Source organism: Carcharhinus amblyrhynchos, chromosome 15 (genome assembly GCF_965287045.1).
Source record: "Carcharhinus amblyrhynchos chromosome 15, sCarAmb.v2.hapA, whole genome shotgun sequence".
In the NCBI taxonomy this organism is placed as follows: Eukaryota; Metazoa; Chordata; class Chondrichthyes; order Carcharhiniformes; family Carcharhinidae; genus Carcharhinus; species Carcharhinus amblyrhynchos.
The window spans coordinates 27979490-27999997 of NC_137338.1; the positions used below are offsets into that span (position 1 = coordinate 27979490).

Here is a 20508-nt window from a genome sequence, read left to right on the forward strand (position 1 = left end):
TGGTTTCACAAACCATAACAGAATAAATCAATTATATCTCTAACTTGTGTTTACAAAATGATTTGGGCTTGCTGCAAGTGATGGCACAATCTTTTATTAAAACTAACTTTTCATTTGGCATTTCAAGTGGAATTGAGAAATTGCAAATAAAATGTATAAATTGTCTGGCACTGGCTTAACTAAAGTAGATTATTTCTTTCTTGATTGTTACAACTAACGAGTTTGCAGTTGCATAGCTTGGTTTCCTTTTACATAAAGCCCCCCAGTCTAAAGTGTAATTTTATAATTCCAGTTTTCTTTCCATGCCCAGGATGCTTTAATTCATTCCATAATGAGTATGTATTAGTACATTTGTCTTTTAATTATGGTGGGCTGTGGAAGAAAGCCAGGTGATAGTAATCATGTGTTTGGCTTACCCTACCATTTTTACATTTTTTTGACATAGCTTTTTTGGTATATCGTTGGGTGTATTACGATATTTAGAAAATAGTTTCTTGTTTTTCAGGTGTTTAACTTTTATATTGTGTATAAACCTGATAATTATAATTCTGATTTTTTTTATCTTTTTGTCTTTGCTGTCTTGCAGGAGTCTAACTCTATTCCTCAGTAGACCTGTCAGCAACAGCTAAGAAATTCAACACCAACAATTTAAGCACTTGCAGTCTTGTGGAATGCTACTAAAAAGAGCATGAGAAATAGTCAGAAGTGAAGTTAACAAGATAAATAGTAGTTGGCATCCCAGTACCTGTACAGCTGGAATCTCATAATTTCGATCAGGGCAGCAAACTAAAGGACAAAGTATTACCATTCTGTATTGTATGTTGTTTTTCTCCCCTTTTTTATTTTACTGCTGTCAAGTAACAGGGTTGGTCTTTGCCTGAACATCCTTTTGTAACCTGAAGTAAACCTGTATTGTAACAATGTTTGGGTTAATGGAAACAGCTGACTTGGCTGTTGTAGGATTTTATTTTATTCTTGTATTGTGCATTGGGTGTTTTGTGATGTGGAAGTCCAATAGAAGTACTGTGAGTGGGTACTTTCTTGCAGGACGCTCCATGACCTGGATGGCAATAGGTGCTTCATTGTTTGTCAGCAATATTGGCAGTGAACATTTTATTGGGTTGGCAGGATCTGGAGCAGCCAGTGGGTTTGCAGTGGGAGCTTGGGAATTAAATGCAATGTTGATTTTACAGGTATTAGGTTGGATTTTCATCCCTGTCTATATCAGGTCTGGTGTATATACCATGCCACAATATCTTTCTAAACGTTATGGCGGTAACAGAATAAAAATCTATTTTGCATTGTTGTCCTTGCTATTGTATGTTTTCACAAAGCTTTCCATCGATTTGTATGCTGGTGCACTGTTCATTCGAGCCTCGCTTGGTTGGGACTTGTATCTCTCTATCATCGTTTTGATTGCGTTGACTGCAATATTAACTGTCACGGGAGGACTTGTGGCTGTCATCTACACTGATGTTCTGCAGGCCATTCTTATGATTGGTGGAGCTTTAACATTGATGATTGTGGGAATGGTCAAGGTGGGAGGTTTTGAAGAACTCAAGCACCAATATATGCTAGCCTCACCAAATGTTACAGCAGTTGTTGCTTCTTTCAACCTAAGTTCTACCATTACCTGCCGCATTCACCCAAAAGAAGATTCTCTAAAGATGTTGCGTGAGCCAACTGATGAGGATATTCCTTGGCCTGGTTTCCTGTTGGGTCAAACACCAGCTTCTGTTTGGTATTGGTGTGCTGACCAAGTCATTGTGCAACGTGTCTTGGCAGCAAAAAACATTGCTCATGCCAAAGGGGCAACCCTGATGGCTGGTTTTTTGAAACTCTTGCCTATGTTTATCATAGTCATCCCAGGCATGATTTCTAGAGTTCTTTTTACTGATGAGATTGCTTGCATTAATCCAGAGCACTGTATGCAAGTATGTGGCAGCAGGGCAGGTTGCTCAAATATTGCCTATCCACGATTAGCATTGGGAATCTTGCCTGTAGGTCTTCGAGGCCTAATGATGGCCGTCATGATAGCTGCTTTAATGAGTGATTTGGATTCCATATTCAATAGTGCCAGCACCATATTTACCCTTGATGTTTATAAGCATCTTCGGAAGGCTGCCAGCTCTCGAGAGCTTATGATAGTAGGTCGTCTGTTTGTTGTCTTCATGGTAGTTGTAAGCATTGCCTGGGTTCCTATAATTGTAGAGATGCAGGGAGGACAAATGTATCTTTACATTCAGGAGGTAGCAGATTATCTCACCCCACCAGTGGCAGCATTGTTTCTTCTTGGTATTTTTTGGAAGCGCTGCAATGAACAGGGAGCTTTCTGTGGAGGGTTGGTTGGATCTATTTTGGGAATCACGCGCTTGATTCTTGCTTTTATATATCACACGCCGGAATGTGACCAGTCTGACACCAGACCAGGTTTTATCAGAAACATTCACTACATGTATGTAGCAGCCATTTTGTTTTGGACCACTATTATCACAGCAGTAGTAGTGAGTCTGCTAACCCCTCCTCCTTTCAGAGAGCTGATTTCCAACACCACATTTTGGGCATTAAAAAACACAGAAATCACTGAAAGCTGCCAGAAGGAAGAATCTGATAAATTAACAGACAAAAGTTTGGTAGCATGTACTGATACCAGAAGTGCAGATATTTCTGATTCTAAACACAAAGAGGATGATTCCTCTCCACTGGCTGGTCAAATAGAATTAATTCTATTAATGCCCGAAAGTGGTGATCCCAAATCTGTGAGCTCCACATGTATTGCTGAAGATCAGATACAAAATGACCGTTTTATAAATGGCCAAACAACTGCTGTGGACCAAATGGACAAAGAGGAACATGACTTGCAAAGGAGAAACATATGGTGGCAATATTTTGATCAGTGTTGTGGAATCAAAAGTTACAGCATGAAAAAAACAGCAAAAGATTCTGTAGAAAATGAAGTTATTTCCTTAGAAATGTTGCAGGAGAGTCCAAAAATTAAATTCTTATTAAATGTTGGACTTGTTGTTGTATGGTCCATTGGCATATTCATGTTTATCTATTTTTCTCTGTAAAATTAATACAGTGTGTTCCCATTTCCCTTGCCCTGAGATGATGTGCCCTTTTGTTTGGTCCAGTTTTGAAAAAGTTTAAGAAGTGTAAAGGTCAGGCTATAGTTTGAGTCACTTTGGTTAAATGATGATGTATTTTTACATTTTTTTATGTTTGTTGAATTAATATGTTTAGTTTGGCATGGTTTTATGTAATGAGGCCAGCATTTAAGACCCCCTGTCTGATGAGGCGGTATCTATTTTCTTCCTATTCTATTTTCTGCAGAATGCTGGCATACGTAGCTTTATAACTGACTGGAGTGAAGGATCTGAATTGATTTCAGATTGTAGCTGTTGCAACATAAATTCCCAAAACCAATATGCAACCCCACAACCTTGTATGAATTGACCGTTGCTAATTAAAATCAGCCATACAATTTAGAAGTTAATTACTTCATCCTGTGTATAATGTTGTTGCTGGAGTTGGAGAGTGAAGATGCAACAGACTGATAGTTGTAAGAGAATAATGTGTGCAGGTTTCTGTATAAATTTCATTTAGAATGTTTTTTGGGACAAACAACAGCATAGGGTAAGGACAGTAGAAATATTGCTATTTGCAATTTGCGTTCTTCATAATACAAAAATGTTACTGGCATAGAAAAAAATCTAAAGCTTAAGTAAATCGTGCATCTCTTCTTCAGCACCTGGTGTACATTTCTGAAAGTTTTGAAAATTGAAACTTGACAATCCAAACATCTAATTGTCCATTTCGCTATTGCCCAAATATTTCATTATGGTTGTATCTCTAACTCCATTCCTTTCAAGTTTTTGAACATGTCTCTTGCCTGCTGTGTGTTCATCGCTTCTGAAAGAACCTGCTTCAGTCTGGTTGCTACCTGCTGATGGTACTTACCAAAATCTTGAATAACATTTCTGTAACTTCAATCATGATGCTTTATCTTTTGTAATTGCACATGGCTAATAATTACCTTCCAATGCCTTTTCTGTGGTTCTATCCAAAGCAATCCAGATGCAACAAGTGCATATTTAAAATGTTTTTCATCCATCTGTGAATTGTCATGTGTGTAGTACTCCACTCCAAAAATCAATCTCCTGTTGATGGATGTGCTGGTTCTTGGCAATGTATGTCATCTGCTAGGATAGGCTTCCTTCCATGTGTTTGAAGACTCTTAGTTCTATCGCCACCAATTTTTTTCAACCCGTTGAATGCCTTTTGTATCAATCAAGCAACTTTGGAGGAGAAAACTAGGCACTTACAGGATTGATCAATGTGAAGATTATAGTTTTAGGCAGCTGCCATGAAGTATTGTTCCCTTGCTACTGTTTCCTTTTTTTTTGGTGGTTTTTAACCTTGGTGTAATACTTAATACCAAGCAGTGCTTTTAAACTCTACATTCTATACGTTGTTTACTTCCACATCAGCAATATTACATATCTTGGCTCTGATGTATGCTAAAACTCCTGTGTATCCCATTTACACTTCCATCTTAACAATGATAATGTCCTTCTTGTTGGTCTGCTAACCTCCATTGATAACAAGCTATCTAAAACACTGCTAGTCACTGCATTCTCATTTGCCATCTCTTACAATTTGCTGAACTCTAGTGACAAACTGACACCCCATGCTCATAGAATCATTGAATCAATTTACGCTCTTGTCCCACTCTGCAAGTTCCTTCAGCTTTAAAACTCCTGAAAACTTGGCCCTCTGATTCATTCCTATACATGCTTGTGTTTCTCCTCTCACCATTTTTTGACTGCATCTGCTCTTTGGAACCTGTGACCTCTTCTGCCTTTTCTATGCCTCAAAATTCATCTTGGAACTTAACTCTTCAGTAAAGCTGTTTATCCCATCTCTCAGTCCTTATGCTTCTGTGTTTTCATACTGCAAAGCACTAGGGTTTTTTCTACATTTTGATGGCACTCAACAGATGCAGGTTATTAATGTAATTAATTCAGAACATCGTAAATTTTGCATTTGAGTACTTAATTCAGTATTCCAACATCTTTACGTCAATTGACTGAAACTGTTGGGCTTAACTTGCTGAGGTGTCTTCAACCAGTTGAATTATTTAGCATTGCAGTTTGTCTGCTTAATCACAGTAAAGTCTTGTTTGTTCCTCTGGAAAACACTCAAGGTGGCAGATTAGGCTAAAATCCAGTGGACTGTATTTTCAAAATTCTAATTTACAGAAGCAAATATTCAGTTGGATAATCAGCTTTTTAAAGCAGTTTTGAATGTGGCTAAATGTCCAATCTTGTAGGCTTTGACGATTGAGGGCATTGTTTTACTCCATGGAGTCTTGTTTCACTGATGTGAAAACGAACAAATATGTTTTGAAACTTAGCTGCAAGATGCTGGTTATTTTCTGACACATTTGAAAAAATCTCCTGGGATTACTTTTCCGTCACGTAGTTTTGTCTAGAAGAGTTCAATGCCTGTTTTACATCTACAAACTTAATATGCAACAGGCATTTCAAACCCAAGAAGGAATTTCTGAAGCAAATAATCTGAGTTCATACATCTCCCACATGTGCTTCTTTGTCTTGCACCCATTCTTGAACAGACAACTGGATATTGTTTTGCATAAATTTAACTTATTTTCTTGTCTTTTGCCTATCCTCCACTCTACTAAAAGCAGCAGTTAACAACATATCACTTTAAATTCACTATATATTGGTTTATCAAATTTTTATTTAAATTAGAGATGGTTTTAATACTTTTTTGATTACTCAAATGTAACTAATTATAGAATATTGTATTTTTGAACTTGGCATAAAAATGTAGTCTTTGGCAGTGCAAAGCTAAGTGTTCATTTTATCTGAAACTTATTAATCAGCATATGTTAGTGATACTTAAGAATGGGCTGCAATGATTCACTAATGTACAGTATGGGAACTTCTGCAATTTGACACATTTTTGCTGTCAGTAATGCGAACAAGTTTTTTTTTCTAAGTAGACATTGTTTTTGGGGGAAGCAGGGGAAAAGAAAGGAAAATGGAACCACTCCTGTATATAGTAACTAAGTCACTTTTTTGTATGTGGCCGCAGACTAAGCATAATTAATGTGCTGGAAATTAGATGCACTAGGTTTTATGACTTAATATTGGATACTTGCTAACCCATCTGGCTGACTTGTGTGCACATTGTGCATAAAGAGTTGAAAAAATTTAGTTTTTAAAAAAATGCTTTCAGTAGAGAAATTGAAGTTGGATTGTGCATCTTTCGTTGTAACTTGGAAGAAAAGCTTACAATCAACTATATTCAAACCATTCTTCTGGAAAAAGTGGTCAATCTTAGGTGTCGTTCAACACAATTTAAGTTGAGCATGGTACTCACTAGGTGGTTGAAACATCAAATGGCACTACCTTGTAACATTGCTGAATATTATTTATGAAGACCATGATTAAAAAGGAAAGTGAAGAAAACAAATTATATAGACAGGATATTTTTAGGCACCAGATATTATTTGCTTAATTTGATATACTGGCTTTGCAAAGCCAGTATATCAAATTATGAATGAACTGCATTATGGGTATGTTAGCGATGTAACAGAAAAGTGTGTCCAGGCTCCCCTTTGAACGTTTGTGATTTTGGATTCAATTGAATAGTTTGTTCAGTTTGGGTGCTACAAGGAATTTATGATGCAGAATGCTAATATGCTTTGTTGGGTTGCTTTTTCGAGTATTTGACTGTTGATATGACTAGGGGTAAACTAGGAAAGTTACTTGGACTTGTGTGTTGGGTTAGAGGTATTGCACTGCTTAGGGCTTTTGATGAGTGGGAATATATTTGACAAGTGTAACTTGGGTAATTTCTTTGGAGAGTTTGGGATGATGAGTGAATTAGTAGTGGTAGGGCTAATCTCAATCCTAGATGTTCATTTTTTTTTTTGAAATCTAACTTTTATCCCTCATCCTAGTTCAGGAAGATTAATAGCCAAGATCACCCTCTGTTGGCTGTCCAGTTTTGAGGTGGGTGTTATCACCTGTTTGGCTGGGTGCATGAAACTGAGGAAGCGACAAGTCCAGTGATCCATAACCGAGATCCATAATTTCACAGGAGCGAAATACAATAAAAAGATAAAAGTGGATTGTGAGATCGAAACAGTTATGTTTTTAGGTTTTGCAAAAAGCCTGTTTCTTGCAAACTTGTTTTTGCTGCTATCAATTACTTAGCACAAGATCCAAAAATTGGATACTATGATACTGTCACTTACCTTTTCGTCTCCCCATTATGTGGACATCTATTGACGACTATCCTGTTTGTTTCCTCAGAGGAAGAGGGACACTGGTGGTTTGCCAGATTGGCTAGCCAGCACAAGAAGTGCAAGACACCACACTTTTATATATTCAGGCATGAGATTATTAAAAATCAAAATGCTTTGGCTTACAATTTTCTCAGAAGTAATGCTTCTGGCTGTACTCCATGAAGGAAGCAATCGGTGAATAATGCTAAATGCAGTAAGCTTTTCGTTGAGTGCATCCTCCTTGGGGGTAAGAGATTTCTCAGATTTCTTGGCTAAAAAGGTAACGTTGGCTTCAGTAACTGAGATATACAGTGAAATCCAAGTGTTTGTATACTGCCGATTATGGTGATGCTCAAAGATGACGAGCAAAAATTGTATTCCACATGAAGATTATAGTATGATTGCATATAATGAGTACAAGAGCATTTCCAGATGGAGATTAGATGTAAAGGGTACCATGCAGTCATCTGAGCATGGATAGTAAGTGAATAAAGTGTTTCAATATGATGAGGGGAGGTCATTGTTAGTGATTAAATGTTTGTTTTAATGAAGTACATTCCTGGAAGATGTGGCTAACTTTTTATGCTCTATTAAAGGTTATTAAAGCACTTGTAGCGCTTCTGTAGAATAGTTGAGGTGACATTAAATCCATGATATTCTGTGTCTCAAACAGTGCCTCCCCTGTTCCTTCTTAACTGTTTCTTCCAGTTCAGAATCTAGTGGATTTTTAATCTGAACTGTCCTCTTTGGTAATTTAATAGGAAATAATTTCTGTATTGCACCCAAAAGTGACATCTGTGTCCCTTTTTGAGAGGCAGTATGTTTGGGAGTTCTCAAAGATACGCAGCAGCTTAACACCTGGAACTCAGTTAATTTATACACAGAGATTTAGTGAGGTGAAGGTTTGAACGGCTGCTGCAATTCAGATGATAGTCATTAGCCAAAAGAAAAATTGACTTCAGGATCTTATGGTGGCTTCTTTTGAGATCAACTAGTTGATTAGAAATGAGTGATCGTAACCCAGGACATTCCTATTCTCGTCCATTTTACTTTGTCAAGCAAATTAAAACTAATCTATGTATAACCTCATGTAGATCTGGACACCTTTCCTTCACCTTGGTAAATTCAATGCAGATGTTAGTCTTTAGGAATTTTAAAATTGTGCTGTAGTTCAGATTGATTGGCACCCTGCCTTAGATAGTGGCTCTCAGCTGGTTCATGAAGGTTGCTAAGTTAGCTTTATAATATTGTATTACAGAGTCTGCATATCAGTGATAGTGTACTGTTTTCTCCATTCACACAGGTTCTATTTCCATATTGACATGATCCAGGTGTGTAACTTGCATGTGAATTATGTTCATTGCTACATTGTTGACTGTCTCTAACTGCTTCAGTCATCTTATCCTTAAACTCCTTATTGGGTAAATCTGACTATAGTTTGAGGGGAAAATGCTACATTATTTTAGGCAAATTTTCAGGACCCTATTGAGTCCAGTTAAGAATCCAATAAGATGTTTTTGTGTGAGCATTTCATAGCCTGTTTGGCTTTGCTTGCTGAATGCAGTTTAACCTGAAGCACACCTATCAGAGATGGAGCCTTGGTGAAATATGCTTTTGTTTTTAAACCAGGAGGAGATTTTAAATGCATTGGTCTCGGGTAAGATGGAGCATCTCCTCTAATTTTTATGAACAACGATAACAAGCATTGGAGCAAGTTTTTCCCAGGAATTTTGGCTTTTTCTTTAAAAAATCGGATTTAGTAAGTGAAAAATGACTTCTCATTGTACCTGCACCAATGGCCCCCTCCTGTCAGGAACTGCATGCTGCCCAGCTCAAGATCATGATGAAACCACTTGGAGGCAGGTTATAAAACAGTTAATTCTCACATAAATTAGTGATCCACATAGAAGCCAAATCAGAAGCGACTGTTATAGATGAGTGGTTTGTGAATGCAGTTTGGATCCAGTTTGGTTTAAATTCCTTAGTTACAGTTCTGATGCTCAAGAGATTTTTTGTTTATATTGGTAAATTTTTGATTGGGGAGGAAAAAAATCTGTTGCCCTGTATTGCTGGTCAAACCTAGGTGATTAGACCTAGTCTGAGAACCTAAGGTTGTGAAAGTGTGGGATGTAGACACAATATTCTGGCAGTTTGGTGGTGAGAGATGTGGATGCTGAAGGGAGAGGCTAAATTGCTTTGGTTTGTGTCAGATTCTTATTTTGTTTCAATTTCTGTAATACACTAATCTCGCTATAACAAACTTTTTGAAAGGACGCCAAACTAATTTGTGAAAAGTAATGTTTAGTAATTGCGTCATTGCATAGATCCATTTGGGTGGTGACTTCTGGGAAATACCAGGCAATTAAGAGTTTCTGTATGTTTGTGTACTTTACACCAGATTTATTTTTACTGTTCAGCTAAAAATCTCTCCATTTTGATGTGAATAGAATTAATTATTTAGAGCATTATTCTGCACATAATGTTGATAGGTTAGTTTGTGCTGCGGGGTGGATCTTGCAACTGATCTGCTTATCACTCACCACTCCCCCATTAATCTTTTGAAATCAATATGCTTAATGTGCTCTTAATAGCATACTAATATTTTAATTGGTGATGCATTACTTCTGAATGATGGAATGAAATTTTTTTTGGTGTGAGTGAACAATAAATAAGGAACCAACCTTGTACACCTTGAATTAAATCTTAAGCTTATAAATGCGATTTAAAATGGATTAGGTGATTTTAAAAATATTTGCATAAACCCAGAAAATCAACTTGATTTGGCGCATTAATTTGGGTTAAGATTTTGTATGGTCTCAGTTTAGGGGAAATTGACTCTCAATTATTACACCCAATAGTATGTTATGAGAGAGTTTGTTACAGCAAGTTCTACAAGGTAACAGTCAACAATCAGAATATGTCAACCTGACTACACAAATATGGACAAATTGGAAGTTCTGAAAGACTATGTACACTAGCGCACCCTCCATCCAGCTTTGTTTTTGAAAAAGCTTATTATTTTGTTACAGTTAATTTTATTTCAGTCAGCCTGCAATTTGCTTTAACAAATTTAAGTTTTATCATTTTGTTAGTGTTGTAGGGTTTTTAAAAAGCATCTGAAAAACCATACTTTGCAAATTTGTACGCTTTATAGGGTTTAAAATTAGCTACAGGTCTTTTGTGCAAAACAAACTATTTGTTCAAGCATAATTTTTTCGATTTGTATGCAAGCTTCTAAAGTATATTTGAAGGAAACAACCCTTAAGCTGCTTTGATATCAAGGCTCAAATATTCATGTCCTGGTTTTCATGCTTCTTTAATTATGTAACATCCACACATTTTGTATAAAAATATGGATAAGAATATTTTGCAGTGGATGCTACTGAAGAACTTCATTGTGAAGGGAACAATGCACAAAAAGACCATGGTTGTCAAAAGTTCTGGAAATGACTTGCATAAACTGCTTCCTTTTGTATTCCACAACCAGTTAAACTTTCCACTAAACAGAAAGGTTCACTTTGAATGTGGAAGATTGCATTTTTATTTTGAAGGTAAACTTTAAAATTTTCCTTGCTGGTACATTTACCTGACCCATTGGAGCATCATTGAAAATGAACAATGTTGTCCTGAATATATGTATTCCAATATAGTATATAATCCATTTACACAATGTTGATAAAATGTTTAATGTTAGGTACATGTATCATATCCCATATTATTTTTAAGTTTAAAATCTGAGGTCTAGATGGTTTTATGTTGCTTTTAATTCTAGATTGACATTCAGATGAAAGCCAGTCTGGCCAAGGAGGTTTGATTAAATTCAGTGTTTAGCTTACTGAAGCATTGCTTTATGTGAATGAGAATCCATTGTTTACAGCCTATTCTAATTTTGAGCTATAACTTAAGTAAGCAATTGATTTATATATGTGCAACTAGTGTGCACATGTAGAGAGACTGTGTTTTAATTATCTGGCTTTAACTAGTTGGAGTGTCTTTGGCAGTCAAATTTAAGTAGACCAGAGTGAAACAGATTGGCTGAGCACTTTTATTGTTCCCTGCAAAATTGTTTTAACAATTGTTCATAGTACAATGGTATCTCTTTTACTTTCAGGGGAAATATTTGTGGAGACTCTGAAGCCATACCAGGAAGCGCTTTGAAAGCCACGCTACTCATTAAAATTTAAAAAACAAAAAAAACTGACCAATCACAATCCTCTGAAGCAAAACAACTGAACACAATTTCCATTATGGAAATTCATTCCAGTTTTTCAAAAAAAAGGAACCTAGTGTTCCGGGCAAAAGAAACTTGAACCATTGATAGATTCTTCATCATTCCCAATGTTTTGTATATACTGAGTTGTTTAAAGCCACCATATGCTAGCATCAGTCCCTAACCACTGTCCAGTGTGCTAAAATGATTGATTGTTGCCTTACAATTGGATGTCCATAAACCCATTTGATGTCCTTATGTGACAATTTAGTTGTTTCTCCAACTATTTGTTATTTTACAAATTTTGTAAATTGATCCACTTTGGTAATACTTTACAGGATTGGTAAACTAATACTCTATTACTGACCAAGCCAATATATGTAGTTGTTTAGCTTCTCAAAAATTTGCTGATTCTGATCTCTGATTAATGAACTGCAGTACATTGGACCATATGTCTATGGCTACCCTTTCCTGTGAAAAAATTGCTGCTATCGTTTTGCGCTGCCTCTGTGGAGGTAGGTAATGTAGTTTATTTGATATAGAGGTTGCCTTCAGGCTAATAGCTATCATAATACCAAGTTAATGCATTAGAGACTTTGTATATTTTTGATAAATTTCTGACCTGGACTACTTTGCTTTTATTAAGATATAACTTAGTTTAATTTACTTATTCTTAGATACTATTATATGCTTGCATGTGGAAGAGAGCAAATGAGGTAAATGGTACCAAATCAGTTCTCACTGGAATTATATTTTGTGGATTTTCACTTTGAAATTATAAATTACTTTAAATTTCAGACATACTTATATGACATGTTGCTATGCAACAAATTTTGAGAATACAGTAATAAAACGAGTGCTAGTCAGCTGGATAGAGTGGCAATTACAGGTACTTCCTATTGAAATTGAGCTGGTTTAATTTATCAATTAGTCATAATGTTAACAGATTTGCTTCAGTTTACAGTATGTGGGGATCAGTTCTTGCGTATATTCTACAGGTTTACATTATCCAGAGCTGATTTAGAAGCAGACTAAATATGGTGCGTTGGTGCACAAAAGGAACAACAATAACGCAAAGGTCAGACATTCTCCACTTTCTTTGGCAGATCCTATCAATCATAACTTGCAACCTGGCTGGTTGGGGTGGGTGGGTGCATGTATATGTGTTGTATTGATATGTCTGGATGGGAGTGGTGGGGGATGTGGTCAGTGAAAGGGTGAAGCTGTCTATTGCTCACTACTCTTGCCATGGTGGCAAAGCGAGTTAAATTCTAGGTTCAAACCTTTTAATCTGGGAGCAGTGGAAGGGGTACCAAACCAGTCTCCTAAGGCCCACGTTGTTTCTTCCTCTAATACTGTCCAGTATCTCTAGCTGGAAGTGCAGAGATGGATTTTGAATAAGGATATGGTCAGAAATTGGCTGTGACCATCCTCTCATATGTAGGCTATTGCACAAAAAATTGAAACATGAATAATGGCCACTTGAATAAGGTAGAAGAGAATACTTCTTTCTGTGGAACTGTGCCTCAGTAAGCAATTAACCCCTTTAGGAAATATTTGGTGGGATGATAGATATCGTTGGTATACTTTTTATTGCATCAAAGCCCGCATGAACATACTTTAACAGGACTAGTCATTGATGGATTGTTCGCCCTTTAGTCCTGAAAAAGTGCAAAATCACTGAACTAGCTTTAAAATTTTCCAAATGCTTGCAGGTTTCCAGCAGGTGGTATCTGTTTACACAAAAGCTATGTCAATAAATCTGAAATAAATGGGTGTTTAAAAAGAGTAAAAAAAAACAATGGAAAAGGAGATTATGGGCAACAGTAAGAAATCGTTAATTGCCAAGTGGAATATTTAAGGGACGCAAGTTGGATCCGAATACAGGAGTCAAGAAATGATGGGATGTGGCACATTTCTTAAATCAAGATTGTGAATTCATTGCAGAGACAATCGGTGATTTTGAGATCTAATGTGTTCAGATCAGTAAAGCGTTAAATGCCAGTAGAGCACCACGAGAGAAAAATGAAGGCACTAAAAGCCAGTATTGCATGAATAATGGATAAATGTTTCTGAGCAGAGACTAAATGGGATAAGACAGAAACAGGTGGTGCATTGGAAAAGACTTGTTAAATTCTGAATTTGAAGCTTTTAAAGATAAACTTGGTGTACTTAAAAACAAAATATCACAGATGGTGGAAATTGAAATTAAATCAGAAAATGCTGGAAATACTCAGGTTGAGTAGCATCTGTTGAGAGAGAAAGAGAATTTGCGTTTTAGATTTACCCTTTCAACAAGTCACAGACTTGCTTGACCTGCTGAATATTTCTAGCATTCCTAGTTTTATTTATGGTGTCTTCACTGTTTTGACTGAGATTGAGGTGCTGATAAATGTATATAGCTCTGTTGAGGCAAATATAAGTTTTGGAATTCTACAGGAAATTATTCTGAGTTTCCTGATATTCACACTATTCCAAACCGTATGGAGGAGGGGCTGTAAAGAATGGAGTGGAGATATCTGACTATTCACTAAAACTATCCAATGAATATGAAATTGTTTACAATGATGGTCAACTAAGGAAATACATTTTTAAGATATCTGATTGTAAGACAATTATTTTAAATCTTATTGGTAAGATGTAAACAATGCATGCTATGTTGTATGCAGTTTTGGACACTTTTCCAGAGGATATTGATTAGCCAATGGGCTTGCCAGGGGTGTATCTAGCATTTGTATTATTGAGACTCACTGAATTAAACTGGAGAAATGATTGGAGGAAAGATTTGAGAGGTAATATGATCCAGGTCTCTTCAAAACTCTGAAAGATATGGACAAGTGAGGAATTATTTTAAGATTTAATATTTGTGGGAGTACAGTATGATAAATTTCCTCTCTTCTTGATTTTATTCCTTCATTTGCTTGCTTGCCTGACCTGATTCCTCAGTACATGAGGTGGGTGCAAGGCTTGTTGACTGGGCATCATCAATACCCCTTGTAACTGACTGCAAGGAGGTACTAGGGACCATTCAGGTATGATTGACCTCTCTAATTTTCACTCCCCTTTCTGGGAAGAAACGTAGCTTCAAGTCCCACTAAACTCAGTTTCTGATTTGAGTCTATCCCTGTACTGTGGCATACAAATTATTTTGATTGCAGATAGAAAAGCCTCAGACAACATCAGTGGTGATATGTCCTTGGTAAATCTAACTGAACAGATTCCCACGATGCAGTTGCTGAGCTTGATGAACAGTTGATCTAGCATTGGGAATTAAAAAATAAGAATCTCAATTGTTCCACTATATTGTATTTCCAGCCCTGTTGTGGCCATGGAATTGCGCAAAATACAATTAATTGGGGTACCTATTACTTGAAACAGTGGGGTCACTGCTGAAATTAGTCAAGTCAGGAACTGTTTGCTTCAGGAACTAAAATTCTATGTGACTGATTGGAAGTACAGTCTTGAATTGCTTTTTTTCTTGTTCAATGCTTTATGATGATGTATTTGTTTCAATTTAAAACATTAAGGGCTCAAATTTTTCTTTTGTGCTCAACAGGAAAAAAATGTGCATTATGAAACACACCAAATCTTCGAATTTTTTTTAGCAAGTGCAAGGCCATTGCATATCATTATGGTGAGAGTTATAGACCCTAAATCACTTTTGGGTTTTAATTCTGTGTTTAATTTGTTTTTTTTAAATACAGGAGGTCCTCCTTCTGTTCCCAAGAGGGACCTGCTTTAAACCAATCCTAGTTATCATGTTGGTATAGTGGTAGGACTCCTACCTCTGAATCAAAAGGTTGAGGGTTCAGGCCCCATTCTAGGATATGAACACAATCTAAGCACCTTTTCAATGCACTAATGAGATAACTGCATTGTCCTTCAGTTGACATTAAACCAAAGTCAATTTTGTCTGTTCTGATGTATATACAAAATATCATTGCAATATTCAGAAAAGGCACCATGATGTGTGTCTTGGGCAAAGTTCATCTAGTAGCAGCCTAACTGATCATTCATCTCATAGTGGGTTCTTTCTGTACTACTGCCTAATTAACAATAGTGACTATGTGCAAACTAATTCATTGTGCATTGACCTGAGATCTGAAGATCTAACAAGCCACTATGTAAATTCAGATTGTTTCCTTAATTGTCTGGCTGTCTTAGCAGGCTTCTCCCTGCGCCCACACAAAAATAATTGTATATCTGGCACTTGAGAAATAGATGTCAAGTCTACTTAATATTTGTTGATGTCAACATTTTTTCTGCATTACGCTATGGACACCAAAGGAAAATTAATTTCTAATGTGCATGCTTCTGACTGGACTAAAGGAAACATTGGGCCCTTAAAGTTGAACTTAGTTATTATAATGATTGAATTTGGTATGTTAATTCAGATTACTGTAAAAATTAAATGTTATTTTTGGTAACGGATTGTTCTAAAATCCTTGTCTTTTAGGAAAATAGTATGTTGTAGGTTCAATTTCATGTGTACTGTCAATACTGATAGAAAACTGTTTGTGGAGTTAATGTATCAGTTCATGTCATGTTTTATTACACTTTCTGTATCCTGCTATTTTGTGAAGGTATTCTGTTTTTTGAGTTCAAACTGTTCAGTGCTATTGAGTGTTCAAATGAGGTTATTCTGTTCAAAAACTATTCCCTTGGCTACTTGAACCAAGGTGTTCTTTCAGTTGTGCTCTCGCACTGATTCTTGATTTTAAAAGTTTATTTGTGAAAATGTTTATTGCTTAACTCAATAATCTGAAGTATGTTGTTGTTTCTGGTATGTATTCTGATATGTACTCTGATATGTACTACTGGCAAAAATGATAAACCCACTTCTGTTTATCAGACTGATCAGAAAATTGTATAACGTGTTGAGGTTTTTCATTCTCTTGACCTTCTGTGTCTTTTAACTTTCAGAATCTTTTGTCAAGATCCATCTTTTAAAAAGAGGATGTGTACACAGTCTGAAGGTTCCCATTTGAAGCAACTGGCATCCAGAAAATGAATGGAATAAAGTGAATATAATTTTTTAGATACAATTTGAAAATCCCATCAAAGGTAGCTTATCCTCCTTATCCTGGCCTAATGACAATGAAATTTTTGATACCCTATTCAAAATTATGTCTAAATGTATCAACTTAGCAGGTGTCTTGAATTCTGATTTATTTTTCTATATAGGTGGAATTATGCAGGTACCCGGTGTATTACAGCAAGCTAGTTCTCCCATGTTGACTGATAACCAACGTGGATTTTATCCACAAGCCAGCTGCCTGCATACTTCATTTAATGGCTCACTTCACTTAACCATCTGTATTGACTCTTAGCACTCAGTATATTGCACCTTTTGTGCTTGTTAAAGTGAAGCCTGAATGTTGGAGATTCAAACTCCTGCTGTCAGAAAATCAGTTGTTATATTTAGAAATAATTTTGGACATGACAAATAATTTTGTGACAGAGTACTTGAAATTGACACGCCTTATACATCAAAGTTTAGCAATACGCTATTCAGGGCATAGCATTTACACAAAAATACAAGCTTTTGTGGTGATGGATAAGACGGATCAATTTCAAAGCTGCAGAAGCATTCCTACACTTTAAAAACTACCTTGACTTAAATTATACATATCAAGGTAGTGACTGGCAGCAGAAGTGTCATGTTTCGCTCTGCTGGATATACTTATCCATATATTAGCACCAATTGGATTACTTGGTTAACCATAATCAAGCATTCTAACATGCGCTTGTTGAACAGTTGAGGGAGAATGCTGTAGTAGTGCTATCTATAACCCCTTAATTGGCATTGCAGGCAAAAATTGGAATATTTACAAGCATTTCTCCATGCAATCACAGATCTATATTAATAGATTTTCAGTTTTGACAGCTTGGACCAATCTATAATATTCACTTTGATTTATTGTCAAGTTGTGAAAACACAACTGGCTTTGATTGAGTAGTTAATTTCCACTCTGCTGTAGTTTAAACTGCAGAGAAGATGCTGAATAAAACTTGCATTTTATCCTTATTATGGAGGGAGAATCTATTTGAGTTTTCTTGATTTTCTTGACTGATTAGCTCAAAATTGGCTTAATAGGGAAATTTGGTCTGTGAGCAAAACTGGATGTGACATAGGTAGATGCAAGATGTTGTCATTCATGATGAAAGTTCTGGGTTGCAGCAACAATATACCCAAGGATTTGAAGTAAATGAAATAACTTTTGACTTCACCTGTGTGTCTTGTGCATATATGTAAAATTTTCCTGAGTAATTGCTTCACACATGATCAAGAATGGGAGCCTCCAGAGAGAGTACATCAAGTCCTTTTTTTTAACTAAAGGTATGCTTCATGAAATTGTACATGCAACATGTGGATGGAACACCATTCAGGAAAAATTTTCATACTGTACTGTTAATGTAGAGAAATGTGAACTTGAAGTGCATTAACACTTCTAAGATGCTGATATTTTAACCTATTTTTCTTGTTTTAATAGTATTAAGGTAAATTTTTTGTTTTGCTGAACTGAAAATTAATAAAATTCAAATTACTCATTCTAGAGTCTTTTGTCCAATCTGAATTTCTAAAATCTATGGAAATTTTGATTTATTATTGTCAGAAGTATTGTTTCTTGCATGCTATACAGACAAAACATACCATTCATTGAGTACATAGGAGAGGAGAGCATGTTTAATATAGTATTACAGTCATAGCTAGGGTCTAGAGAAAGACCAACTTAATATAAAATAGGTACACTCAAATGTCTGGCAGTAGGGAAGAAGCTGTTCTTGAGTCGGTTGGTACGTGATCAGACTTTTGTATCTTTTTTTTCTCCGTGGAGGAAGGTGGAAGAGTATATCCAGAGTGCATGGGGACCTTGATTATGCTGGCTGCTTTTCTAAGGCAGTGGGAAGTGTAGATGGAGTCAATGGATGGGAGCTGGTTTGTATGATGGATTGGGCTACATTTACAATCCTTTGTATTCAGAACCATACCAAGCAACTGCAAAGAATGCTTCCTATGGTGCATCTGTGGGGAAAAAAATTGTTGTAGCAGAACATGCTGAATTTCCTTAGCTTCCTGAGAACGTAAAGGTATTTCTTATCTATAGTGTCAGGGTGGAGGGGCCAGGACAGGTTGTTGGTGATTTGGACATCTGGAAACTTAAGTCTTGGCCACTTCAACTTTGTCCCTGTTAATGTAGATAGGAGCATGTTCTGTGCTACATAGTTGATAACTGCAATAGCCAGTATAATTTCAAAAATGTATTCCAACTGAAGCTGCTGAAACGTTTTCATGCATAGTTTTGCTGGATAGGGAAACTTCTCAATGATTTGAGCAGCCAAGAAGTTTTGGGGGTGGAGTGAGGAAATAGTTCAAGGAGCTAGCAGGACCTGGTAAGGTTGCAATTCTGGATTAGTGCCATAGTAGATGCAAATGAAAATGACTGCAACAGGGGTGAGCAAACATGGTGGCCAATTTAGAGGGGAGTCAAAAGGAATGTTACGTTGCCTTATAGTCATTCCTATAAGAACAAATGACAGTTGAACTAGCAGTGATATTTTGAGGAACTACAGTTGAAATATTGCTGGAGCAATATGAAAATTAGTATGATGTCAAATTAATCAGTTAAATATTTGGCTGAAAATTGGTGTCAGAAGCAGAAGATTTTTTTTGAAGGAAGTGTAATGAAGATTTACTCAACTGATGCATGGGATTAGGGAATTGGCCTACAAAGCCTTAGAATTTAGGAGAGATGGTCTCATTGAAGTATAAGAACAGAGTAGGTGTTGGGAGAATGCTCTCCCCACTGAGAAATCTAGAACTAATTACACTCTTAGAATAAGGGTAAGTGAAATTCCAGAATGCACTGTGACTCTGGAATTCTATCCTTCAGCTGTGGATGCTTATTGAGCATTTTCAATAGAAGATCAATAAATTTTGTAGTAGATATTTGTAGGGATAGTTCAGAAAGGTGGAGTTGTTTGAGCAGCCATGATGTTATTAAACGGTGTGGCGATGCCAGCAGTGGACTGGAGTAATAAGAGAAGTATCACAACACCAGGTTAAAGTCCAACACGTTTATTTGGTAGCACAAGCCATTAGCTTTCAGAGCGCTGCCCCTTTTCAGGTGAGTGGAAGTTCTGTTCACAAATAAGACATGTAAAGACATATATGCCCTGTTTTTGAACAAAACTCCCTTTCACCTGATGAAGGGGCAGTGCTCTGAAAGCTAGTGGCTTGTGCTACCAAATAAACCTGTTGGACTTTAAACTTGGTGTTGTGAGACTTCTTTATTAACTTGAACTCTTTGCCCCTGCTTTATTTAACAGCTGCAAGTGTGATTGTTGAAATTACTTTTGTGAAACTAAGCATATGGCTTTGGCTTGTGGTCCATTTAACTGCTAGCATTATGAATAATTCAAGATACATGTGTTGGCAAGTCAAGCCAGGCAGACCCTCTGTCTCTTCTAGGGGTTAAGCTTAAGATGCAAATAACATTCATTCTTCTTTTGAGGCTATGTTGCATCCATGGCTTCTTCATGTAACAATGTGAAGATGCTGGCATTGGGTTCTTAGGTTCATGGCACACTATTTATAACCCCCATGATTTGCTTGGGCTTGCAACATCTCACTTACTGTCCTGTCTAGAGATAATACACATCTCTTAACCCATGTTTAATGCTATCTCCACTCACATTATCTGCACTGTTAAGACTTGATTAGAATGTGAGTCTTTACAACTATTCTGTGAAGTGTGTGTGTGTCTGTCTCTTTTTATATGCCCTGTTTGTAATCAGAAGTCCCCACGCTCCTGATGAAGGGGCAGAGCCCAAAAGCTAGTGACATTTGCTACCAAATAAACCTATTGGACTTTAACCTGGTGTTGAGACTTCTTACCGTTCTTCATGTAACACCCAAGACATCACAAAAATGTAACATATGCACCTGAAGCAGGTGATTTATTCTAAACTACTCAGG

General features: G+C 36.6%; 1 protein-coding gene across 12 annotated transcripts in view; it reads left to right on the plus strand.

Annotated features, from left to right (window-relative positions):
* Window positions 1-18083, plus strand: part of LOC145353186 (sodium/myo-inositol cotransporter-like) — a 28421-nt gene extending 10338 nt beyond the window's left edge. For 4 of the 12 annotated variants that reach the window (XM_080203665.1, XM_080203667.1, XM_080203666.1 and 1 more), the window contains one exon: window positions 587-18083. In XM_080203665.1, coding sequence (XP_080059791.1) covers window positions 921-3071 — 2151 coding nt within the window. In that variant the 5' untranslated portion in view covers window positions 587-920 and the 3' untranslated portion in view covers window positions 3072-18083. The remainder of the gene's footprint in view (window positions 1-586) is intronic. The other 8 variants (XR_013888665.1, XR_013888664.1, XR_013888663.1 and 5 more) reach the window with 8 other exon arrangements.
* The last annotated feature ends 2425 nt before the right edge of the window (window positions 18084-20508 follow it).